General features: G+C 40.1%; 1 protein-coding gene across 2 annotated transcripts in view; it reads right to left on the bottom strand.

Annotated features, from left to right (window-relative positions):
• Positions 1–18,020, bottom strand: part of ELF2 (E74 like ETS transcription factor 2) — a 47,083-nt gene extending 29,063 nt beyond the window's left edge. For both annotated transcript variants that reach the window (XM_030007381.1, XM_030007393.1), the window contains exons 1-3: positions 17,832–18,020; positions 9,693–9,888; positions 8,535–8,700 (exon numbers count right to left, since the gene is read on the bottom strand). In XM_030007381.1, the coding sequence (XP_029863241.1) occupies positions 8,535–8,700; positions 9,693–9,764 (238 nt within the window). In that variant the 5' untranslated portion in view covers positions 9,765–9,888; positions 17,832–18,020. The remainder of the gene's footprint in view (positions 1–8,534; positions 8,701–9,692; positions 9,889–17,831) is intronic.
• Between the last annotated feature and the right edge of the window lie 9,884 nt (positions 18,021–27,904).

Here is a 27,904-nt window from a genome sequence, read left to right as displayed (position 1 = left end):
TGGATGTAGAAATTCAAAATATGAAAAACTGGAAGGCTTCAGTAGATCTGCAGAAGTGGATGGGAGTGGGATCATCAATTAACTTAACCATTTCCTTGAACAGTCCTCAAAACTAATACAGCATTCAGTGGCTGTAGAGGAATTGTCAGTCTCCTCTCTCGTAGTCTCCTATGCAAAGTTGCCTTTCCCACAATTCTTACAAGTATGTTGAAAACATTCTCCAGTAATAGGCTGTAGTTTCTCTTGGAAAACTATTTTACAAGCTTTGTAACTTGAAACACTAGAAATACAACCTTCCAATGGCACCTTTTTTCCTTCACTGACAGCAAATGATGAACCAGAAAGAAAAAAACCGCATATTTAATTACTTTTAGCCACAGAGGGTTCCGGTTGTATTCTAGTATGACCAAGCTACCCTGAGAAAAGGCAATTATCCTAAAGCAGTTACTTATTCTTACAGAGGTGATTTGTTTGACTTCATTTAAGTAAACAGTCAAGGGTAGATGGCAATCTGTCTGAGGGTAGTATTTGCAGTCTACATGAGAAATTGCAAACGATAATAGAGGAACAATACCGAAATGCCAACCAAGCTAAAAAGCTTCCAAGCAACTTCAGAAGTCCAGGCATGTCCTGTCCCAAGTGCCGAAACCGCCTACAAATCTTAAGTAGTTACAGAAAGGTCAGTTTTGCCCAGGATCCTGAAGAAATTCACATCTAATAATTACAGAAGTAGTTGCTGTCCTCAACAGCAGGCTATCAAACTGTTGATAATTATTACTGCATTGCAAGGGTAATGATAAAAAGAAACATTTTTAACAGTTGGATTCCAGAAAGATGCAAGAAGATGCAGCAGTCCTTTATCAGCACATCAGCATAATCATTACCATCCACTGTGGATTCCACGGTAGAAAATTCCGAAAGTACAGCAAAATAATCACAAAGTGTCCCTGCAGGAACCAGGGAAATACTGAGGAAAGGGTTCAGTGACCATGCCAAGCTTATCTTCTTGACTACACTATATGAAGTCTAATAATACCAAAGCCAAGAGTCTGTCACAATCTGCACCTTCGAGTGGACTCAGGATCCTGGTGACGCTATTCATACAGCAATTAGTGATTCCACACAAAAAAGCCCATGTATTCTCAGGATTTGGTACTACCTTTGACAAACAGAAAAGGAGTTACTCAAAATAGCAATTCTCTACGTTCCAGCATTATTACTTATGAATGTGGAATAAGAAAAACTTGGCTGTCTCAAAAAAACAAAAAAAACCAAAACAAAACAAAAAAACCCAACCAACTGATATATGCACTTCCCTGCCTTATAACGAAATTCTTTAATTTCAGGGCAGTCTAACAGACAATTATAAATCAGGTATTTGCATAGCACATCACATGATTTTACAAAATTTACAGTATTTGAGATTGGCAATAGGCTGGCATATGAACTATGCCACTATCAAGGAATTTCTCTGTTCAAGACCTAGCATTTACAACTCCTTAAGACATCTCTGATAACAACAAATGTCTATTCTATAAAGATTAAGTGTCGTGCTCAAACACATATGGCTTTACTGTGATCCTAGAATTTGTTGTCAACTACAATCTCCCTTTTAACATGCAGATCACCTTTAAAAATTATTACCGTCAAGTTTGTCACCATATTTTCGATCAATAAAGTTCACTGACTCCTGTGCACTCATACCACAATGGTTTTGGCATGCCATATTGCATTCTAATATCAAGATACAAGCCACAGAATTTTTCGGCTTACATTAGTAAAATGCTGTGACTGAGTTTTCATAGTAACATCCTGCAATTTCTCACTCCCAGTTGCAACTGGAGTTGGGAGTTTAAAGGAGAGTGCATCTGTACGTCTGAAGTCCAACCCATAGTGCCCCACACTAGCAAGCCATTCAATTAGCCTCACATCAGCCTCAGAAAATAAAAATTATGCCTGAAATGTGCAGTTATTAGTGTTTATTACAAAATATTTAGTCTTGCAGTGTTCCTTCAGTATGAATGGAGCACTGAACACAGCAAGGCAGAAACCTGAAATCTAGAAAGAACTGGACACCACAACCAGGCTGTTACTGTTACATAAAAATATTACCATTCATACAGCACCTGCACAGCTCTTTTCATTAATTTCTCAGAAAAGGAAACACCAGCAAAGATGACATAAAATTTAAGCTGCAGTTGAATTTTGTTTCTGAATTAAGAATGTTATTGAGAACAGATGTATATCCCCTTGGCGTAACTGCTCCAAGTGCTATACATACAATAGCACATGCAATGGGAGGGGGGACATTTTGTTTCACTGTCATCAATATTTAACTAGCAAAAATGCAATGGATTTCCTGGAAAAGCAAGAACTCACATTGATATAGCAGCAGCATGGTGTCAAAAATAAAATTAGCTCACATTCAAAGGATAAATTCTTAACCCATGAATGTGTTAGAGATATAATTCTTACAGTAGAGCAAGTACTACATGCAAAGTTTTATCTTGCTTTTATCTAGCTAGCTAATGGGCTTCATCTTAGCTCTTTGATGAAGGCAGTACCAACTTAAGCTGAGAGTTTAATCAAGTTGTTAGAATGTCCAAACTCTTGTCTGTAGTCAGCAGAGTCTTCTAAAGCAAACTGCTCTCCACTTTTAAAATTCTCATCAAGCTGTGAGTGTACGGAAATGAAGTTCAATTAGTAGGATATGTAAGCACTACCAAAACATACACCAGATGTTCCTGTTAACTCATTTTTTCTAAGAGGCACTTTAATCAAATAATATCTGGACAGAATGAATGATAACATTGTTTTGTTTATACCTTACGTACACATGCCATAATCAAAGGTAAGATTCTAATGAGATCTAATACTGAGGTCTTGGTACATGATATTTAACAACTGATGAAAACTCATCTGAAATAAACAAGAGTTCACAGGCTCAAATTCACATAAAAGAAGTCAGAAGGAAGCAGTTTTAATCACAATGGGAGAAGACATATAGAGGCAGAAAGAAGAACAGGTAATAACTAAAGACTTTACATAGATATACAAAGCTGGTTTCCACAGTGATAACAGTGTAAGTAGCAACCTGAAATTTCCCCTGTAAAAGAAGATTTGCCTTAAAGTAGGTATTTTATTCATGCATTTGTTTAAATTAGGGGAGGAGTTAAGCCTAAACTTACTGTTTATTCAACTTCCTCCCTCCTTAAGGATGGCTATCAATTTACATGGTAGTTTCAACTGAACTTCCTGGTGGAAAAAAAATTAAGATATTATAGACAAACGTACCATCATTGTTGTCTTTGTAGGTCAATATTTTTCCATCAGATCATAATCCTGGAGGGGCTCATTTTCAGATCCCCATTTTTTCATGCAGATCTTCTACCCCCCTGTGGCGATAACATTTTTAGAATTAAAACAGACTTTCAACTTGCACCACAGGGAGGATTTCTGATGGAACATCAAATTAAAAAATACGGTAACAGTCCACAAGTTGAATGATACCTCAACTTCTCAAAAGCAGTAGTTTTGTTTCCTCTTTAACCTTAAAGTTGTGAGAAAAAGTCCCAAACCTGTACTTGCCTCTTTGATGATTAATAAAAATTAAGCGGAAAAATACTATTGATATGAGAAGTTAGATTCACTCAATCAATTAAATCAGGGACTATACTGGCACTATGATTTTGGTATACCTCTCATAAGGATCAAGCTTTACTGTACTTACGGCAATATTTGCTTAATAGCTGCCTACTGTTCAACAAGATTTGTAAACAACAAGCAACACTGATTTTGCAAATTCATCATAAGTGAGGTAACAGAGAAGGAAAGTAGTACCACTGCAGGCATGAGCTCAGTAGGAAGGGAGTTCAGAAAGTACTAACCAATTTTAATGACAATGTTACCAATAACTTGGCATTTTTAAAACAGCATTATCCTACCTAAATACTCATCTAATGCCTTATTTGACTAAAAGGCTAGGCATCGTCCATGTATAAGATCTGCAGATCACAACTGTGGTACCTTCAGCACCGTAGATATGGTAAATCCAAAGATTAGATTGCCCCACTAACACACATACACATCCACATTACGGGTCCTGTGTGGTGACAGACAAACAGAACCATAACAACTGTCAATTTCAGACTGACTGCTTCTTTAAAGACAGCAACTTCTGCTGTTATGTAAACTACAGAGGTTTTGCTGAATAAAAACTAAAACTGAATTGCTAATTACTTTAAGGACAGATAACTACTCAGGAAATGGAAGCCAATAAAATTTGGATGTTATTAAAAAATTGTTAAGAAGGATGTATTGTTTATGATCAAACACTTTCACTGTTGCAGACTCAGTCCCCAAAAGTCTAAAGGTACTGCTCCTAAGAAAGATATCATAGGAAAAGAAATTTAAACACTATGTCAATCTAAAGCTTATACTTTCCCTGTCAAACATCACAAAAGGCACTCACTACTTCCACTGAGAATGTCATAAGGTCACCTGAAAAGATGAAAATTCCTGTGTTTTGTTTTTTCTAGAAAACTGCTTTGTCAAGACTTTTTTCTATTCCAAGCAGACAGGCAGTTTTGTCTGGAATAGGACAAAAAAAGGCAACTTGAACCATTAAGTCTTTCTTGTTTGTTAAAAGACTCTTGGGGTTTACTTTTTTAGTTAATGGATTAATTTTATAGTTAAAGGATTAATTATAATTAATTGTCCTTGATTAACGAATCAAGATACATTAGTGGGAAACAGGCTGGAAGGAGTCTGACAGGCAAAAAAACCCATACTCCACTAGAATTAACTAAAAATTCATCAGTATTCATAGATATGATCATTTATAATCATTATATAGCATATTTTATTTGAATTGTGGTTTCATGAATGCAAGAAGTTTTTTTAATACAAAACCACATTACAGGTCCTGATTCTGCCCTTGGATCAGCACTGACAGTCCTTACAGTCCACACAGCGTCAAACCCAATCACAAAATAGCAAACCACAAATAGAACCATTTTATGCACAGCACAAATCATCTCTTTAGTGTCCTAAGTAAATTTTACCACATCAGCTACCGCACTACATTTATCCCAAAGGGTGCTGATTCCTATCTCTGAAGGCTAGAATAATGCTACATTTTACTAAATTACACAGCTTTAGATTAACTGCAAAGTAGCTTGAGGCTCTTGGAATATGTATGTTGAAATGTTGCAAAGCATGTAAATCAGGAGTTATTGGAATTGCCAATGGACTGTCACAAGGAGGGAGGGGAAAAAAAAAAAAATCAGGCCCATAGCCAACAGTAGAAATACTGACAACTGGGTGCATATTATGTTATGTGGATACGTATCATATCAAATACTGCCAAGACTTAAGATGGGTTTTTAGTATTTACCATGCTGTCCGTAGAGTTTAGAACCACAAAAGCTATTAAGTCTACTCATTCTTGATGCAACAACCATGCATTTATCAAATAAAGTGGTTTTTTTGCAGCAATTAATTCTGACATTTATGAAGTAAAATAAATTGAGACTAATTTAGCAACAATGGATTTTTCTTCTAAGATGCTCATAAATTAAACTATTGTACCTATCTAAATTTGAATCATTAGCATAATAAAGGTATGTACTTCACAAAATTAGCATCTTAAAATGCTCCTGAAATACACATTTATACCTTGTTTACTTGCTTCTGCCTTAGCCTGCTTTCTCGTTAACATTTACTATGGCACCTTTTACCACCTCTCCAACATCAAACCGATTCCTACCCACAGCCCAAATCTCTTCCCTTTCCCTAGAAAAATATAAATCAAAAAACACACTCAGATTCACACTCCTGCAATTCATTGCTAGTAATGGCACATTACCAAAACGAAGGTTTCTTGGGGCCTTTATGCTTTCTCTCCCATTTAACCTCTCTGTATGAGCAATGCATTCAGAAAGACTCATGGCTGTACCAAAACATGTCAAGTCAAAACACATGCCCCACAAGACTGCCTCCCTCAGACCAGTCTAAACCAAGCACTTCTTTCATCAACACTAGATGCAAGTTCTGTGCAAAAACCATTACTTGCTTACTTACTGTCATGTACAATTACACCATGAAAACTGCCCTGGATTAATGGTGTATATGCTATACAAATAATAATGAAAAGTTGGAGTACGGAAACAGGGGAGATTACCTCTCTTCCCAAGGACCTTTTGGAATCACAAATGATAATATTCATTAATAGTTTTTAAAATCTTCATTAGATTGTAATTTCTCCTCTACCCTACTGTAAATTGGCTTCTTAGTACACATCATCTTTAATTTTTATATCAGAACTATTAAAACAGTTTTAAATATTTGAACTGATTTTAATATTTTATGTCATTATACTAAATTTTTAAGCATATATTAACATCAAAGTTATTGTGAAATTAAAAAAAAAAAACAAAAAAAAAAACCCAAAAAAAACACCACCAAACTATCTGCAGTCAAGACACATCGCTTAACATCTCCAGCCACAAACTCACCAAATCATCATATCAACTGCCCTATAAATTTTAAGACTGTACTTTCAAATATCAAGATTTGGAAGCAGCCACATGTCTCTTTCTTTGAACAGTAGCTTAAAAAAAAAAGAAAAAGAAAAAGATTCCTACAGAAGAGTTACAAGTTTTTAATTGTCATTTCCACCAATTTATTGTGGCCAGAAAGTGATACTTAAAAACATACAGAGTTCATTTGCAGTCGCTCTTTATCATAAAAGAGCTGTTCTGTTAACCATTAACCTACCAAAATCTTACAAGAAACAGCAAATGTAATGTTTAAAAAAACACCACTTCTGAATGCAAAAGCCTTCAAAGTATAAGCTCTTAGAGGTTTTTGAATACAAGTTTAATAAATTAAACTCAGCTTCTTGGGAATAACACCCTCACTTCTCACTTACCTTAAACGTAAAAGTTTTATTACCATAGACAAAAAAAAACAAAAACAAAAACAAAAAACAACCCAAAACCAAAAACAACCGCCCTTATTTCATATTCTTTCTTTCAAATTTCTTTCAAAACAAATTCAACACAAATTTGTTGAACTTGTCATTAGCATATTTAATTCAAAACACATTTGAGTAAACTGGAATTGCAAGTATTCTCCCAAAACCTGAACCATTAGTTTGTGCACATCTTACAAAGTTGATGCATGTCATTTTTGATGCAGTACTACAGCAGATGAACATCCAGATTCAGAAAGATGTATGAGCAATTGCATCCACCGTTTATGGAGAAATTTGCACTGAAACCTACCTAATCTGATGGGAACGCACACATATTTACTGGGCTGCAAAGGTAAGCAACTGAGAGAAGAGTCTCACAGCTTTGTTTTGCTTGCCTGACATCATGAATTCAAACTCCAACTCTAAATTAGGCAGCCCAAGAGTAGGAATGTACGCTATCCATGTTCCAGTCAAGTGGTCTCACCAGTTCAGTATGGAGTGCCCAAGATGACCTGTCCCCCCTTTGGTTGCACTTCTATGTACTGCCTACCCCAGCACACACCCGGCCCTTGGCTGAGCCATGTCAGCGTGCTAATCCAGCAGAAAGTTAACCCAGCAAAAATACGGAACAGTTCAGGGTTTCCCTGCTATTTTTTCTTGCAAAATTAGCATACTGCAATGGCTAAAAAAGGTTCGACAGGTATGAGAAGTAGCACAAGAAAGCAAGCAGCAGGGACAAGAGAACTGCAGCACAGCAGCGGCCTGGCAGTCAGATTAATTAGGCTCCCACAGGAGCACAACTTTTGTTTTTTCAGACAGTTTAAACAGACTTTGGTCCCCCAGCGAAAGTTCAAAGCTCCTGACCACGTTCTTTGGAGCACGGTGTACGGAAAGATACATGCTTATCGCTAAACAGGTCAGCTGCTTTAATGCCAAAGCTCTACTTCTTTCTTAATTCGTAACTCATTCTTTTACCATACAGCTGAGTTAATTTCAATCTATAATGCTTTCTGCCCGTAAAAAGACAGTCCAACTCCAGTCCCCCCAGCCACGCACTCCTGCCACCAAACCAGCAATAAAACCACTCTTGGACCAAAAAGATAGGATAACAAGGGACAGAGGATAGAGCTCATGGGAAGGGGAAAGAGTTGGAAGATAGGGTAAATAGAGCCGCACACTCCATATTGCCAGCTGCCCTGCAGTTATTTGGCTCAGACACACTATGAAACTAAATTCTAACCAGCTTCCTGGCTCAGCTGATTTTTAAAAACTCCAAGTTTAGTCGTCTAGTTAACCCCCGGCATTAACAAAGACATAAATTAAGATCTGCCTACTTACGAGGGTACATGGTGTTACAATGCAGCACCCTGAACCGAAGGTGACATTTTTACCTGCCAAGCCCCAACTTTGTCACCACTGAAGCTAAGTAAAACTAAGTTTAAAGTGAAGAGATGTGAACCCAGGTCAGATCTCCATCCTGTGGGTAAATACAAAATCACATTCCTCAGGGACTTCTAAAAGAAAATCTCACGGAAAAAAAATATTATAGTAAGTCTACCTGTTTCCACAGTTTCAGTTTCAATTTCTTGTTCCTCTGCTACATCTTGCATCAGGTAAGTCTCGTCATCATAAACCAGGACCTGAGCAGCGTAACCCTGTTCTAGTCTGGCACTAGGAACTGGCTCCACAATCACTGCTGGGAATTCAGAGACTGGCTCATTTTCCTATAGAAACGAAAAAAAAAACAAAACACAAAAACCAAACACGCTCTAAATACTGCACTGTTGAACTCTACATTAAAATGTTCCTCTTATGCTCTTACATGTTTTATGGAATAATGACAATAATTTTAAAGATTTTTAAAAGGAAAGTTTCTTCTAAAGCAAGAGATTAAAAAAAAATAAAAGCCAGCTTATCATCCACCAAAGGGACCCTCCTGAATCTCAAAGATATTTTCCTGGCTTTAAGCACTTAAAATGTAAAGCATCAGACAGCTTTAAGATATTGAAAAAGAGCAAGCTTTCTAATGAAGACATTCAGCTGTGGGAAGTGTTTCTTCTCCCTCTGCTCCACGAAATTTAATCAAGGCTTTGCGTGTATACTGCAACATACCTACATCTGACCTGTATCTTATGAACACTCATGTTTTCGATTAACTACATAAGCTATCACAAAAGAAATGGCTACTTCAAAGCCCATATGCCTATCTCTACTTATTTAAGGATCAAAATGTCTGTAACAGCACATGTAATCTGTTTAAGTGTTGCAGACATGGAACCCTGCCAGATTCAATTTACTACAAGCTACAGGATAGTAGAAAATATTTATTTGTTGACAAGAATGCAAAATACGAGCAAATGCATCGCGTTGGCTAACTCTGAAAAAGGCCCTTGTATTCTTCTGCTTATCTCATTCAACACGTCAAGACACATCTGAGATCTTTACTTTAGAAGAGATGCTTAGATTAGAATTTAATATTGTAAACCCAGTCTACAGTTGTACTGCAGACTTCAAAACTTACTGCTTCCACTTCTCTCTGATAATAAAATCTTCTAATAAAAGGTATTTGAAAAATGGACTGCTCTCTTTCTCCTCACACAACAGTCTCTAATCCATTTCACTTGCTTTCACAGCAAGTTTACAGTGAATTTTTCTTTGAAATTAAGATAAAAGGTGTAAAGTTTGTTAGCAAATAAATGCTATTTATTTTTCTAACCTTTTGATTTTTTATTCCATTGCTGTCAAAATCCAGGCCAGGGCCTCCGGTGTCAATCACTGCTGACGTCATGGTGCATCCCCCGAAGACACTTTGAAAGCCGTTATCTATCCTGAAGACAGTAATGCTGATAGCCTGAGGTTATCCAAGGCTTAAATTCACAATCCACTTCTGTTAAACAGCTAGGCAGAGGCAGCTGAAACACAAAATAATTTTAAATAAGTTATTCACATAGTTTATATGCAAAAATCTTCCAACACTTATGAAAGCGATTGCATGCTACATGTCTACATCAAAAGAATGAACACAACAGATGCGATAGAATGTGCTGACCTTGGTAAAGTTAACACTGAGCACTGCCATACAACATAAGTTTCACACTAACTTTTAATACCAAGATAACAATTTCAGTTTGATTCTTTGCAATTTGTTAAATTTCACACAGTTCTAAAAACAAATAATATCCTTAGATATATTCCATTGGCCAAAATCATGAATTTCTCACTGAGGTCAAATATCAACTAGTTTTTTGAGACATACACACGTTTGAGTTAGTGTGACTTTCCTAAAGTTAGTGTTTTCCTATTAATTTAGGAGATTTTTTTTAAATTACATTTTCTTCTTTGTTCTACTAGCTTCATAGTCATTTCATAAAGCTATAGTTTCATAAAGTTTTCTAACGCTTTCAAACATACTGCTTTTTAAAGCAACGCATATATAATACACACCTCAAAAATACATACCTAATTTCTAATCTACAGTTTTCTTTGAAATAAAAAGTATTGTAGCAGTGCCTCTTTTTTTCCTATAGAAGAAATTCTTAAAGAGTCCAAAAAAAAGTAGTTCCACATCATAATGCTTTAATTTGGGTATACCATGGGCTCATTGAACTTACAAAGATATATAACCTCCATCTTGGTGAATTTCTCTAAAACTAGATTAACAGCAGTGCTTTGTTTCTAAACAACTGCTATTTATTTATTCTGAATAAATATTATTACTCATATCCTGTCTTTGGAAGAGACAAAAAATCTGTGTTCATAAACCTTGGGCTGTGAGGAGCAGTTTACTACTTCAAGATGCAAACTAAGAAGTTTGGCTTCTTAGTTGTACAACAGAAAGCACATATTCCACGTGAGACATAAGAACCCAATCTGATATCAATTACCCTCGCAAGTAACTCCACTGAGATCAATGCTTTATAACAGAAGCCAGAATTTAGCCCAACATTTTTAATAAAATCCATCCATTTAGAAAGCTAGCACAGTCACTGAGGTCTGCAAGAAAACAGGATCTTCCAACACATACTGAAGAAAAAAAATTATAATTAATACTCCAATGGGTAAACTCAGTAAGTATTGCTTTTCAGTAGCAGACAGACAGATTAAACTAAATTAAGTTTGCACATATAGGGAAAAGCTAGCTCAGATTCATGTAGAGTAACTGGGCTTCTTATAGGCATGGAAATCTTTGTTAAGTTATAGCTTAGGTATACTAGTAAAAATTACCATTACTGATCTCCCCAACTGGATGTCTACTAAGCAAGAAAGTCAACAAAAAAATACTATGCAAAAACTGTTTAAAAACTTTCATTTATCAAGGTATTAAGGATCCTTCAGCATGCCATAAAAATACGCTCAGAAAGGCATCATTTATGTTGCCATACCAACTTAGCACAAAGAGTCACTAGCTACAACAGTGGATGGCAGGTCACTACAAAAACACACCAAACAAACAGCAACAAAAAAACCAACATACCAAACAAAAAACCCCAGACACAACAGAATAAGATATTCGTATTTTTCACCCTTACATACAAAAAGGAGAATAAATTCTAATAGCAGCTTTCTAGGTAATTAATCCTCATGAAACAAAACTCAAGAACAGGAGATCATCTTAAATCACTGTCATAGTAGCAGCAGAATAAGCACAAGATATATTCCAAAAGAAAGGAAAAAAATATATGCAGTTTAGGAAAAAAAAAGGCATTTTTTGCTTACATAGGCAGTCAACTTGACATGAGAAAGCATGATTCATACCTAAAAATATTTCATTTGTACTAGCACAGAAAAAACCCCACAGTAATACTTTATTTTCCCTTGTTTCATTTGTAAAGCTAGCACCACTTTTTGATTATCAGTATTTTCCTTGATGAAAAAGAAAGCAATGACCTCCTCTGCTCCCCCGAAGTAGACTCAAGCTGGAAAGTCTTTAACAAGCATCCTCAGAGCCATATACACCTGTCACCCTCCAGGCTTTTAGCACAAAAAGCCTACTCCCTACCTGCATATCAATTACCACATTATTTCAAAAGTCTAAATTCAGAAATATGTAAAGTAGAAAAACAGCTATTTATGAATACACTAAAATAATCAAATCAGGAGGAAAAATTTAAAAATCACTTCTGCTGTAAAAAGACTTTTTCCCCTTCTACAGTTTTCCATCTACAGCCATACTAGAAATCCTGCCAAGCAATCATAACCCAAAAGCGAAGTCCAAAGAATGGAAATTATATTTTAATTTGGAAGCAGAGTCTCCAACCAATGTCAAACATCAGCATTATTCCTGCAACTCAGACTTGTATCTATGTAAGAACATACAGCGCTTCACATAGTACCTTTGCATAGCTTAAGCGTGTCACAAAGCTAATCTGGTTCTCACGCAGTATATTAATGCAAATAAACAATCATATACTAGGACCATGTGTACTGTATATTCATATCTTATGTACTATAATCCCGCACAGGTGGCCAAACAGCTGCCAAATTGTAGCAACTGAAAACACTTAATACTGTGTACTAGATCAGGTTATGTCAAAAACCTGCTATCTCTCCGTCTCCCTAGTTACAAGAAGTTTAGATTACTTTTGCGCTGATTTATCTCTACATGAATTACCAATTACCTACAGAAGTGAAGATAGGGCAATGCAGGAACATAAATTAGAATCCTCATTTTCCAGTTCCAGCAGAAATTCATAATAAGAACCTTACAGGGGAAAATATGCAGAAGAATGAGTGAGATGCTAAATCTCAGCATTCATAAGAAGGACAGTATCTTTAGACTGAATGCACAGAACAGTCCAAGCAAGGAACAAATGAAAGATCCAGCGTCTTTACATAACAGGATTTGAACTTCATACCAAGAGTCTTGCTATTCAGCAACCTTTTCAAAAACCTGACAGGGTGGGGAAAAAGGCAAGCCCACTGGCCAGCAAGTGAGAAGTTAAAACGAGTTTCAGTTCAGCCTGGTTTAGAAGTGTTAAGTTAAAACAAATGCACAAACACACCCCACACACTTAAGTGTATGTTAGATCCCTGCAGCCGCACCCCTTTTTGAATGAACCAGCTAACCGTTTGCCCTCTTCCCTTTACCTAAGCAGTATATCCTTGTGGAAGCCTTTTCGCTTCTCCCTCAAATTTCAGTAGAATACTGAATCTATTTCCCATCCTCTCACTAGCAAGTCACAACTGATTTGACTTCTGTAAAAGGAAAAGACTGCCTAGCCACTTTCAGAAATCAGTCCCAAAATTCACATTTCCCATGGCTAACTGAGACAAAAAGGCCAAAAGACAGTTAGACTCAGATTCTTAAAGTAAGAGATGATTCAGGTTTCTAAAAGACCAGGTTATCCCTGGTGCTACAATCAGCCCGCACAGAAGCTGGTTCAAAGTATGACTATTTTTGAATTACAGAACAACATGCAGAAATATTAAAAAAAAACAAAAAACCTCACCACACAAAACACCAACACCAAAACCAAACAACAACAACAAAGCCCACGCCAAAAAACCACACACTACAAATTTAATTCCTCTCTGGACAGGTGCTTACAACAAAGCAAAATACAGAATGACACTGGGGGGGGGGGCGCAAATCTAACATTTCCAAAAGAGGTGACCAAATCATTTTGTTACAGATCTGACATCTACTCCTGTTCTTCCTGGCCATGGAAAATGCAGAGAGGAACTAGTTCTGAAACATTCGGAATATCCCTTACAACCGGGAAAAGAGCTTTGCTGCATCATCCGTTATTTTTATACGTATCTCATGGGAAAACAAAAACAAGCCTAGGTGCTTCCACCCTCAGAAAAAACAAAACCAAAAATCCGAATCTTGAAGCCAAATTCTTTGCCTCCACAGCAAGAAGTTTCTAACTGTTTACCACTACAAAAGACACAACAAAGACTCAAGTTTTTGATAGCTTTCACTGGTCAAGAAGATCATTTACATCTTCAGAGGCTACAGGGCACACTTATGATAAAGGCTGCAAAATACCAAACAGTTTATTCACATATTTAATAGTACATTTATATGGCCTACATTATGTATCCAAATGTCTGCCTACAAGAAATCCAAACAGTCCTCTTATGTTTTCAGCAGCTACCAGAGAAGCTTAAAAACATTGCAAATCACAACTGCGATGAACGCATAAGTAGTCTCACAAAACCCGGAATCTTAAGCCAATCCCCCTGTGCATAACCACCTATCAAGTTAATAGAGAAGCAAACATGCAGCTCAACAGAATTAAAAGTAATAATTGAAAAAACAGTGTGGAAAGGATGGCAGAGTGTCACCGCTACTAGGCCAGACTCAAAGTTATTTAGGACTGGCTTCAGAACAAAAATCTAAATATAAATCTGCAAGTAGTTTTAGTACACTTTTATTGAAATTATAAAACAAACAAACAAACAAAAATATCAATGCTTGAAAAAAAGATGCACACACTCGTACCCACACATGAAAACAAGACAAACATGCAGAAGACTGGGCAGCAGCGACCAGAGGCAGCTGCTCCCGCTGCACTCAGAAGAAACATAAGAGAACTTGGAACAATGTCCCCCTTTTATTCAGCTGGCATCCCAAATCCTGAGGAGAGATTTATGCGGGTACCTGCACAGATGCAACCGCAAGAGCAAGACTGCAGCCAGCAGTAGCATCACACACAACTTTTTGCAAAAAGGCCTTCCTTTGGTTTAATCAAAAAAAAAAAAGTTAAGGAAGTCGGCTTGAAAATGAAATTAGTTATTCGTACAGAAATACACCGGCCAAGATCACTGCAGAATCCCATTAACTGTAACAAGGCTTCCAAGGGTACAAAGGCGGTCTTTCATAGGCAGCACCTCAAACATACCAGTAAATGTCACTATCACTCCAGTACATATAAACCACAGCGCACGCTGTAAAAATTTTTTTATGTTGACTGAAAGTTCTTTTAAGATATTTTCCCAGATAATTTCTACTGCTCTGGCTAACTGATTCACACTGACATTTGTAGAAGAAATGGTGAATTAACTTTTTTTTTCTTTTGAAACTCAGAACAAGTAAAAACTGAAAAATTAAGTTACTGCGAAAGCTGACAGTGAAAAAAAAATTAAACTTGCAAATAGCTAAAGAATCAGGGGGTATGCTTAAAAAGAGGATACAAAGTAAATCTTTGAATCTACAACATCAGGGGAATAAAACAGACAATCCATGCGATTTGTAGCACCTTATAAATCACACCGATCACTAAAATTTACAGAAAAGGAAATCAAAATGAGGAATCATCAAAGCAAGTAGTCGTGGCCACATCATACTTCAGACGTTTCCATACAACAAGGCAATAATTTTATTGCTGAATGCACAGAAATTATTACATTGGATCAAATTAATGATGTACCAAATCCAGTAAGAAACTAGAGGAACTCCTTCCATGCATATTTAGTTTGATAATCTGACCATCCAAAGTTTGCTCTGAAACCTCAACAGCTAAAGCTGATGAGCCCCCAAACATGTAAGCTTATAATGACTTAAAAACTATTAACGTTCTGCAAAAAGCTTTGTGGCTTCAGCAGGCTTCTTCTGGACCTTCCCGTATTTCATCCTATTAGCAGGCTCTCTTCCCACTGCTCTCTATTTAAAGGTCCCCTGAAACCTTCTCTTCCCTCTGTCAGAAGTCCCATACACATACCCCTACTTTGTACCAGCACTTTCTTTACAGTGTGACAACCGCTGGTCCTTAACATCCATTTCCATTCCCCCACAAGCCAGAGTAGGGAGCAATTATTCATCGTTTTACATAATAAAAGAGCAGAGACAGACAAAATTAAATGGTGAGGATGCGGTTTGAAAAAAAAAAAAAAAAAAAAAAAAAAACAAACACCAAAAAACCCGACACACACACACACAAAAGGAAGTAGTGCACACAAACTGTATAATTAATTTTCATAGGATATTCTAGAGGCCACAAGAGTAAGTTGTAAGATTTAAGTTCGACAGCTTTACAGAGGTAAAGCCGCCGACTGGCTTACGGGACTATTAAACACAAAGACGCACATAGTCTGAAGTTTAGGGACCTTCTGAACCAGGTATTACCGAAACCTGAGAGATGGAAAGAGTATGTCACTGAAGGTAGCATACAAAATAACCATCCTGTTCCCAGAACTTTTCCTAAAGCAACTGATCGTGTTCACTGTCAGAGGTGGAGTGAGGGGAGAAGGAGGAAGAGGATCTTGGATCAGACCCATTACATACAGTTTTGTAGACTTGTATTTAATTTCTTTTAAGATTCTTGAAATAAAGTCTTGTGGTAACAGTCACTGACCCAGATCTCTCCTGCAGTACGCAATGTAATAGATGGCTTCATGACATCCCCTCTCAAACAATGCTGTGGGGTTTTCAACTTACCCTAATAACAGACATTTCTATAAAGTGATCTGAAACTCTTACATTCTCCAAGCTTTCCCCAAATCACCAATATTCACACACTTCTGCCATATTTCAAAGTTATAGCACAAAACATGCAAACATGCTACTTCTACATGTTTTTAGGCCACAGAAGCATCTGAATTGCTCTGAAATGTTATTATTAGAGCGCTGTTTTTATGAGTCTCGAGAATTCTCTAATGCTTACACTCCTACGTCCCTGGGCTCAACTTCATTTCATGCTATTTGTCTCGACTAACCAGGAAGCTCTCAAAGTCTGACGCACATATACGCTAATCAGAAAGTGGCAAAAAGCTTTACTATTAAATCGCAACAAAGCTGAATAATTATCAGCACACAGAAGACAGACAACTTCAAAGCACGACAAGACATGAACTCAGCGGACGGAGAACCCTCCTCACAAATCGACTCGTTTTAAACTGACAGTCCGTAATGTTTAGCCGTCTTTGCTAAAGAAGTTAAATGGTTAAAAAAAAGTCACAAGGAACATGACAGTGACTGGCCATAAGGGAGGGAACACCCAGAACTGAATTATTTAAGGGGTGGGGGGGGGAACAGACATGACAGAACACATCCAAAAAGGTAAGAGATAAACACGAACACCAGAGCTAAGCCGGTACAACATTATAGAGGCACGGTCAGGTATAACTAAAAATACGCCTGACTTCAGCTATTTACCCCGGGTGCAACCAGAGCAGGGCGCAGAGCGATTTTAGGGAAGAGGGGAGGCTGCAGGCCCGGCGGGTCTACCCCACCGCCAACACCGGAGGAGCGAGCACGCATGACAGCGACTGACCAGCACGCCCGGGCTGCCATGTTCTCCCCGACGCCCTGTGTAAACAAGGCGCTGCCCCCGCGGGGCTGCCCCGGCCGCCTCACCCGCTCCCGCCACCGCCCCGGCCCGGTCCGGTCCGGTCGGGTCGGATCCGGGAGGGACTGCGGGGCCCGGCCCGGCAGGCCGCGGCCGCCCCGGGGCCGTGTTTACACTGACAGCCGCCGGGAACCGCCCGCCGCCCCCAACGCCCCCTCCGCCGGCGGGGCGGCAGCCCGGGCGCGGAGCCCCGTGGGGCTGGCGGGGGGGGGAGCCGGCGGCGGAGGCGGGGAGGGGGGGGAATGGCCCCGGCCCAACGGCCGCCGCCCCGCCGCGCCCATCCCCGCGCCCCACGCGAAACCGAAAGTGCAGCTGAGGGGGTGGGGGGGAGGGGAGGGTACCGCCGGAGCGACCCCCGGCCCCGCCAGCTCGGGTCACACCCGACACATCTCGGCGGCCGCCCCCGGGTCGGCTCGGGCCGGTCCCGCGGTCCCCTGGCTGGGCGGGCGGCCGCCCGCTCGCCCCCTCTCTCCCTCCGCCGGCCGCCTGTCAGCGCCCGTGCCTCCCTCCCGCCCGCCCGGCCGCCGCCGCAGCAGCAGCACCAGCCGGCGCCGCGCCCTTACCGTGCCCGTGCGCCCGGAGGCCGCGTCCGTCGCCCGCTTGGGCCGGGAGCAGGAGACGGTGGGCGCCGCCCGGGCAGAGCCACAGCTAGAGCCAGAGCCAGGGCCGCCCCGCGGCGGGAGGGGCGGGCGCAGCGGCGCAACCTGCCCGGCCCCGGCCCCGGCCCCCCCCCGCCGCTGCCGCCGCCGCCGCGCCGCCCGCCTCTGCACATGCTCGCGCCGCCCGGGCGCGCGGGGGCGCTGCGGGCATGCGCGGCAGCCCCGCGCCTGCGCAGGGGCCGGCGGGAGCCGTTGCCCTGGCCCGGGCGCGAGGCTCCGCTGAGGGAGCGGCCGTTGGCGGGCGGCGGGGCTGGGAGACTTCGCGATGGCCTCCTTCCTTCCCCCCCTTCCCCAGGGGTGGTTCGGGTCTTCGTCTTGAGAGCGGAAGGGAGTCAGCGTACGGGGCGCAGAGAGCGAGGCTGAGGGGAAAACCCGCCACAGACGAGGTTGTCGGTGACCCTCAGCCACTGCCCTGCGTCAGAAAGGCCACTTGGCCTGCTTTCGAAAAATCCCTCCCAACGTTTGGGTACGGCCCCAGAGGGGTAATTATTTCCGGCGATTGATTTTGGTACCTAAGACAATGAGCTGTCCGTGTGCCTGAGCCGCTGCCGAGCCTCAGGCGTACGGAACCGATTTCAGCCAGTGACTCGTAGGGGCAATGCTGAAATGTCAGATTCAAGTTTTCTTCAGTCACAGCCATCTCTTGTAGAGCGCATAGCTTTTGAAATTAGCCAAATCCGTAATTTGTTATTCCCTTGTCAATATGACATATATCATTGTCATAGAGTCTGCTCACAAATCAAGACTGTCTTGATCTAGGCTGGTCTGAGAGGTTTTGGACAGAATTGGTCTTCTTTACAAATAGTGGGCTTTAACCATTATACACACCCTTCTTTGCGCTTCACAGTAATAAACAGAAGAGCTTTAGCTGAATAGGAGGCATTACATTTTCATGACAGAAAAAAAAAAAAACACATTGCCCAAGGAGACTTTGGACATTGCAAAGCCACTTGCTCGAAAGGAGCTCTAGGCTGAAGGTTTTCTCTTCGGACTGATTTGGGCCCCCTTGTGCCTGTACATTGTAAAAGTCTGACATACGCCTTTTCAACAGGAGCCCTCTGAGGACCCGAGCAGCAATACACAGATGGTGCACAACCGCACGCACATGCTCCTCACCTTCAGCAGTGTGCAAAAGCTCTTCTCTGCTACATCTCAATTTCCATCTCACCTTCCGTGTCTACTGCTCCCTTGGCACACCTGTTCGCCTCCTCCTCCACCGAGTCTGATTTCCAGTCCTCAAGTTTCTGCCTTAGGCACATTACCACCCACTGCTCTACAGGTCTGGCTCCATTCCTTATGCATTTGAACTGGGTATTTCTTTCCTCTGCATCTTCAGGGCATCAGCTTCCCTTCCTAAGGAAATAAGATCTTTCGGAGACCTTTAGGCTCGAGAGTCTGACTGACTTTTATAGGTTACGTACAAATAGCAGTTTTCCGGGATATATAACGTGGGCAGTTATTTTCCCCAGGGATGGCACAAACATCTCCCTGGCAATAAAGGTAGCCCTAAAAGTATCAGGCCTGTGCCCTGAAGCATGGAAATGTTGGAGATTCTTTCCTTCCAACAATGTATCAGGCAATATTAATAATAGATGGTGCTACCAGCAGTGGCCACTAGCAAGGTGTAAACTTAAACTTAGCTGTTACTTTGTAATAAGGCACACATCATGACAAAATTGAGGTCTTACCATATGCTAAGCCTGCCGGACACTTAATAAGGCATACACTTGGATGCCATCAATTACACAATTTGCTACTAGTTTAACATTAAGCAATATGAAATTTCAGTTGTCAGTCTGCTCTTTAAAAGATGAGACATCACTTTTAGATCTTTTGTTTATCTTTAAAAGGAAGCATCAGACTACATGGGGAAAAAATTATCATTTATTAATAATATAGCTGACATCCACGTTGCTGCTAGAAATTATAGAAGTGTTCAGTGTTTGCATATTAGAAAATGTAATTATTTTAATGTTCTAACATACAAGCGCACAAATTGTATCAACAAAGGTGTAAAGTTAAAATATCATTGACAGTGGATTGATGGAAGTCCACATTTCATAGGCTTTGGGTTTAGGTCAGAGATAGCAGCTGACAATATAAAATAAAAGAAAGAAAAGAGCAAGTCAAGAAAAGGGTAGGATATTGGGAAGAAAACATTAAAGGGTCCCTGGCAAAAACTGCCTTGTTATAGACTGGAAATAAGTCTAGCTGGGTGGGAGTTTTAGCCCTCAATACCAATTCTTTTGCAGCCTGGCAGACCTAAGTGCTGTCAGCTTCATCTTTACTGCTTAATTACTCCTGATTTGACATGCTCGCTCTTTTAGGGTGGTGGGTTTTGGTTTTTCTTCTTCTTCTTCTTCTTTCCATGGGTCCAAGTTAAAATTCAGAAAAAAAAAAGAAAACCTCTTGCCATGATCCTTTTCACAGAGAAAAAGAGCGGAGCGGACAGCTTCTTTCAAAACATAGGCCCACTGTCAGCTGAACAAAAGCCACGTAAACCAAAGCTGCTTTGTACAACTTGGTAGCTCCTTCATAGAGTCACTGGGCATGAGGCAGCCACATGGCCACCACTTAGGGGTGCTCTAAAGATAGACTTGAAGTGGTCCCTTCTGTAATGCTGATGGTCATTTTTCTGCCACCTGGCCTATGCAGTCCTCTGTTTATTCAGTTTTTCTCCACTCTCTGTTTGGATGCCACAGGACCACTGTTTCTGCATCCCTTAATCTAGTTTATTTATGCAACTTCCACTTCTCACTTTTTCTTCCAACAAGCTGAACTGTGCAGCCATTTTCAGTGGAAGCTCAGCAGCACTTCTCTGGGAGGGAGTCATGACAAGTGCTCTCTGAGTGTAGAGACCTGTGCTTCTCTGCAGAGAAAAACAGCACTGGTTTGAGATAATCACAATGGCATCTTCATTTCTTTCTCTGGCACTGCTTCTTTTTGTTTGTTTTGTTTTTTTAAAGAAACTAGATTAACTCTTAAGAGAAATACAATTTTCCATAGGAAGAACAGCTCTTTTTGCTTTACCTTAAGCCAGTTGGAAAGCTATGCTGAAAAATTTTAAACTTAAAATGAAAAAAAGCAGGGCCACCAAGGGGTTTGGATCAGTTCAGCTGAATTACTAGATAAATTATAAGTGATGCAGCTATAAAAAAAAAAAAAAAAAAGAAGAGCAAAAAAGAATAGTAGCCCTTTTCACCCACTCATGAGGTAGACCTGCAGTCAATTCAAAACTGCTATTGCTGGGATACTGCTGTGCAATAACATGGGGTCAGCAGTTCAACAGATGCTTCTCTGCCCCTTTTGCATATTGAAAGCTGTGGTCCACGTTGCTTTTTAAACGTTGGTCCTCAAAAGACTGTAGCCTATCTAATTCTATATGCTGAGCGTACTGCCTTTGGTTGTTCAGATGAAAGGGGAAAGTTACACTGATTCAGACTCAGAAGTATGACCCAGAAGAAATGACCAAGAAATGACCCAGAAGAAATAAGGGAGTGAGGGTCCCACGACCCTTCTGTCAGTCAGTCCATTCTGTAAATCATTATTAATGAAGTAGCAGTAACTCTACAGGTGTAATTAGGGGTTTTTCCTTCCTAGAATTGACTTGCAGAATATACAGACTATTTTCTGAAAACTCTAGAAATAGACCAACAGTAAAAACTACTGATAATTTCTAAAATAAAAATGTCAATGTTTTGAGTTTTTTTGTTTGGGGATTTTTTGTTTTGTTTTGACATGAACTTTTAATAGACCCCATATTGTGCTTATAGTGTCATAGAAAAGCATCCCACTTTTACTGTGCAGCGCTCCAACATCACTAAATTAAGCTATGTTTTAGCCTAAGGAAACATGCTTTATTGAGACCTAGCTCTCTTTGTCCATCCATCTCTCTGTCATTCCTTTCCTTTTGATATTATTTGCCAATTTCAGCTCGATTTTATAAAAAGGTAGAGATCTTAAAAGATAAGTTCCTACAAGTTTCAAGAATGCAAGTATCAGAGCCGACGAGACCAACACCAGTGTGTGTCTCCACCAGAAAGCAGCTATTTTTTATGCTGACCCACAGCAGCCAGTTGATATACTGATATGCATATAGCTGTGTACCAGCTACAGCAATGCTATTTCTTAGCTGACTTGCTTTCTCCCCCACTAAAAAAGAAGGCATTTGAGGTATATGGAGATGTAGTGGAAAACTGGTGGCACTATGGGATTAGAAGACATGAGGAAGGCCTGATGGGCCAGGAGCAAAGGGATCACATGGACCACAGAGGATACAGCTGGGATTGCAGAGATAAAGATGACAAGAGAACTTCTACGTAGACCACAAATCTGTGGTAAAGCAAGCATTACAGTAGAGCTTGCTTTCTATATAGCTATGGGAAACATGAAGCTGTGGGACACGCATTAGAAGTGCTTAAAAGGCATCCTAATGGAAGCCCTGCTTGGTCTCAGATACATACCATGTTACCATTTAATTGTAAACCTCTAAACTCAGCATTTTCAAGGAAGTTCTAAGCATACAATTATCCAATATAAAGATAGTCTGTAGAAATCAAACCCGAAATCCAATCCCTATGCTTGCTGAAATTAACAGTTGGATTCTGGGATATTCACTGTCAGCCTGCTACAAGGGATGTTACTGGCTGCTGTTTTACATATTTCTGCCAGCAGGAAGGAAATTCCTGATGGGCTGTTTAGGATGGATGTTTTGTTGTACACACTTGTCCCAAAAGTGATCACTTCACTAGCACAACTCTGAAACATTTGAATGGTCTTGCTTTTATATAAGATGATGTCTAAGACCCTACCAAGCCCTTATAGGAAAAAAAGTATTACATTGTGAGCCAAGAGCTCAAAGATTATTGCTGGTGGAAAAATATCACTCTGAATGGTAAGAAGCAGAAGTAGTCTGGACAGCATCCTATCCTTGAGTTGCTGTACCCCAGTGCAGAGCAGACACAAAAGTCAGGAGACCAGTTCCTCATCTATCCTGCCAATGGGGTTTTTTTTTGCAGTGGACCAAGTTGGACAGATCCAAAACAGAGAAGGCTATTTTGACACACTACCGATAACTGGAACAGATTTTTAGTACCAGGCCAAGGCAACTGCAGGTAATAACACTGCAAATGCTGAGTCCAGAAAGGGTCATTGATTATCTGTTTTGTATATGACAAAGTGACAAATGTTTCCCCAAGTCCTGTCATACTTTGTACAAAAGGTACAAAAATATGACAGAGAAGTAGTGGAGGATAGCACCAGTGCTCTAAATCCCTGCCACTGCAAGGTGCTGGTCAAACAGCCAGTCAATCCTAGAAAGCAAGTAATCAGTATTCACACTTTACTGGGCAGGAGCACCCCGTCCCCTGCAGCCATTCCTGCCTGCAGGGCAGGGGGAATACGCCTCCCTGGCCCCAGACTGGCGATCAGGTTAACTTGGCATGCACAAGCAAGGCTCAGCAGCTTTTGGAGTTATTTTTGCAAGGATATGGGACCTAATTTGAAGTCTATAGATCTGATGATTCTTCTATTTCTATTGCCAAGAATAAATACCAGATAAATAAAAGTTCCATCTGTGAAGAATTCCAGATCTGACAGCTTTAAGGCAAAGTTTCAGACTTCTTGTTGCCCCCGAACGCAAAGTTTCTGTGCTATGAAGACACATATCTAGTGTTAGCTTAACTCAAACTTACTTAAACTTCCTATCTACTCCTTGATTTTATTCATGCTGTAGGCTACTAAAGCAGCTTATATTTTACAGTAAGGTCCTTTAAACTGCATGTCTAATCCTAATCTTTTCTGAATTCATTCTATCTCCCTTATAATGTCCCCTTATTGGCATACAAGTTAGAAGAAAATAAAATAAAACCTCAAACCAAAAAACACAGACCCTCCTTTCTTTAAAACTACAATTCTACTTTGGTTGTAAAGAAGGTAAGCACAAGAAGCTTGTGATCCTCAGCATTGCAGGGGTTGCAACGCCACTAATCATGTGGGAGTTATGCAATTAAAGCAGGGGAGCAACGCAATCCTGAAACAAGCCTGTTTCAGGCAGGATTTTACCCTTGAGTAAATTTGTGTTGCTTTTAAGAAAGAAGGAATTGCATGGATATAAAGGAAGAAAGTCTGTAGCAGTTTGTTGCTTTATGTTAGATATACTTTAAAATACAGCAGTTGCAATATTTTAGAAAAAAGAATCTAAGAATAAGTGTGAAAGAGCACTTTACCTAATTTTCACTCAAAAAATACATGGGATGTCTGTGGCATGTTGATTTTCTTAATTTCGATGTAGCAGAAAACAGAATGCTCACAAGGGACCCTTCTGATACCAGAAAATCCTTTGGAAACTGTGGTGTTTTGTGAGAAGAAATTTCTTAGGCAGACTATCTAGTCTTGTTTTCAACTCTTTTGCTTTAAAGAAAAATGAAAAAAATGTCCTCAAAGACAAATTTATCTTTCATAGCATATTATTTCAGCATTGGAAACTACTTTTCATTTAGGAAGATCCAAGCTCTGCAATTAGTAAATGTCTTCATGTGGACAGTGCCCAAGTGAGGATCTCTCAGAACTGGTATAGAAGACAACATTCTGAGAAGAGACATGTTGAAAGCAAACAGGCAGGGGGTGGAAATCAAGCCATTAAGGTTTTTCTCATAAAGTAACAACTTCAAACACTTCAAAGTCCTTCTCTCTTTGTTTATAACCAGGACCGAATACTTTGTGTAACCTCCTTCTACTGCTGATACTTGTAATAAGTGAAAAGGGGCAAGGCTGCAGTGATTTTGATTTTATAGAACTTCATTAATCATTTAAATGGAAACAAAGACATTCACATCCAACCTCATTGTGTTCCCATTGGCAAGAACTGTCAAGCCTTGAACAGTTACTCTAGGTTTGGCTCTTCTGGTATTACCACAGCCTCAGCACCAAATGCTTTGCATTGGAAATCAGTCACTTACTACAACAGTGGAATGAAAAGGATCTGTATGATTTGGATTTTCTCCAAACCACAATTAAACTTAAAAAAAAAAAATCAAGCCAATTTTCTCCAGTGAAAAAAAGCATACATTATTCATTTCCTCCTGTACAGTTCAGCTCCAGGTTTTGGGGATGCAGGATTCTTTCTCCGTTCTAGGTTTTAGTAATCATACTGCTTTTGATTTAGTGCCCTCTTCTGCTGGATAATGTGAGTGCATGTTGCCCAATGGTTAATTATTCTCAATTAGCCCTCACTGGAGAATGACATTTCCCAGTAACTACTGAGAAAGAAGACAGCCTTATGAGGAAGAAAGAAGCTGGGGGGGTGGGGGGGGGGTGGGGGGGGGGGGTGTGGAAATCACATTATGGGGAGGTGATCAATGAATCTCCACAGGCCTCAGTAATTTAATTTAATTACAGAGAGGGAGAGGGAAAGAGAAAGAGGAAGTATGATCTTGATACATATTACTGTCTCTCCTCTTTCACTTACTCTCTATATTTTCCCCTTTAATTTAATTAGTTTGCATACTGCAGTCAATGCTGAACTGAGAAGACAAACTACAGGCAGCCAAAATTCCCGAGATGAAGCATAGAAACTATAGCAATGTATAACACTTTTTCTAGGGCACAAGCAGAGCTCACACATATATCTTTTGAAAGATGATTAAGTCATGAAGGTTTAAAATAAGGAAAACTCTTTGTCACTACAGAAGCAAGATTTTTAGGTAATTAAGAGACATGGAATCCACACATGCAGCTGATACAAATAATCAACAGACCACATGAAGAAGTCTTATATTCTATGGAAGCTTCCCATTTGTTTGTTATACGAACAAACTGTTGAACATCAATCGCAAACAGCCTTTCAGAGCTTGCCAAAGCCATCATCTGAGTTTGGTAAAATGTGAAGAAGAAGTGGAGAACGTTCGCAGATAGCTAAACCACTAAGGAAATCATGCCATTCCAAAAACCTGTTCAATTACCTGTAGTTCAAGCAAATGGCAGGAACAACTCCAGCACAGAAACCTCCAGTTTTAGCCCGTCTTCCCATCCCAATAAAGTTGGAGGAGGCAACATCTCCCACAGCATCCCAAATAAAGGAGTAAAGACAAGAATGCAGGAGAATCCAGTTACCCGCAATGACATTTGATACCTGTCGCTCTGGGATGGACTCTCTTTTCACCATCCTGCACACCTTCCATCTTCTGCAGCAGGTGAGTAGGGCAAGAGGAAAGCATACAACCAAGAAATACCTTTCCTAAGAGCAGAACTGTCTGTGGGGAACAGGGACAGCACTCCATGGAAATGAGCTAATCCATGGGTGGCAGACCAAGTGACACTAGCTCCTATGTCCTTTCACACAGAATGCCTTCTGTCCCTGTGTGTCTTCCCCCACCCCATACGTGCCTGTGCCCTCTAAGCTCTCCTCCTGCAGCACTGCTGGCTCAGTCTTTCACCCCCTAACTACCAGCAGAGAGGAAACAGCATCTGCAGTAGCTGATTATAGCCACCAAAGTGCTCCTCAGCTGCATCCTATATGTGCATTCACTCATCTGCTGGCAAACACAACAAAAGAAGCTACTGATCTCTTCAGTCATCACTCAGCTGGTGGGAATTTTGTGTCCTTCCCACCTCTCTGGTAAAACAAAAGTTGGAGTTGGCTAGTTGGCTCAAAATTTATGAGGGAGAAGAAATGGAGAGAGACCAACAGGTGGGAAAAAAGCACAGCCTCAGTTCTTGGCTTGGTTTGGGTTTGTTGGGGTTTTGGATTTTTTTTTCCCAGAAAAACAGATAAAAAATAGTATTTTATCACATCATCAGAGCTTGCCAAGCAGGCATAAGAAATCTTAGTTAAAGTATTTCACTTTCAGACTTTCCAAATTTTGAGTACCACCTTGCAGTTTGAATGATCTTTTTAAGTAATTGTTTTATGTTTTTAAGAGGCAAATGAAAATAAAATTTAAATTCTATATTGGCAAGCACGGGCAAAGAATAAAATTGAAACTGTTAGATGGACTTCATCTATCTCCAGCATTTCAGCTATGTGAATTGGCTGCTAGCAGCCACAGGCTGTCATCCTTCACATGAACTAGCACTAGAGGGAGGTGAAACACTTTGCCAGCTGGTTTCACAGATACTTGCTGACTGCAGAGGAACAATTTGCAGTTTGGACAAATTTAGGAATCTCAAGTTTTACTCTGAGCTTTGAAGGGTATTGTCAAGAACAAACCTTTCCCCCCATCTCCTTCAGTCTTGCACTATGTCTGCTCTGCTTTCTGCTCTGGTCATGTTCTCCTTAATGAGCCCTTTCACCATTTTCTATGGTTCATCACAGCCTTTGCGTAGCAACTCAAAAATTCACTTTTCTGCAGGTAAGGGACAGAAAAATATTAACCTATGTGGTAATTAGACTCCATACTAGCATGACTGATAAAAGTGATCAATGATGGCCAGGGACCACTTAAACCAGTAAGACAATTTCTGATTAAGCAACAAGGCATTCTGCATGCAGTTATTAGCTATTTATTTTGAAGAGCAGCCCTCTGCAAATTGCAAAATCTCTCTGTTGTTAATCTGGGATAAACAAGTGCTGAAGCAGACCATCCTGTGCTACATATCATCACAGCTAGAGTTTATATATATATATTCCTAGTTCCTTTGGCTTTCAAGAGTATTGCCCTTTTTTTTAATTAAAAAAAGAAGAAAAAAAAAGAGGATCTCTGACACGAAGCGTATATACAGGCTATCCTGGGACTCTTACATTTTTTTTAAACTGGAAGGACAAAAAGCTTTGGAAAGGGCACCATAGGTTGTGCTTCAATTCTTCAGGCACCTGTTCCCAAGGGCTAATATATTTTGCCATGTACCAGAGCAGTTCCAGAGATAAAGGGACATTCAGCAAAGCCTACAATTTCAGAAACCCTACTGCCAGCTGCAGAAATTAGAAACAGCTTCTTTCTCTAGGAATTAGTGAAAATGAAGAAACAGAACATTTAAGA

The sequence above is a fragment of the Aquila chrysaetos genome, chromosome 1 (assembly GCF_900496995.4).
Source record: "Aquila chrysaetos chrysaetos chromosome 1, bAquChr1.4, whole genome shotgun sequence".
Taxonomy (NCBI): domain Eukaryota; kingdom Metazoa; phylum Chordata; class Aves; order Accipitriformes; family Accipitridae; genus Aquila; species Aquila chrysaetos.
The sequence above is the reverse complement of the archived record's forward strand: the minus strand, read 5'-3'. Positions and strand labels throughout refer to the sequence as shown.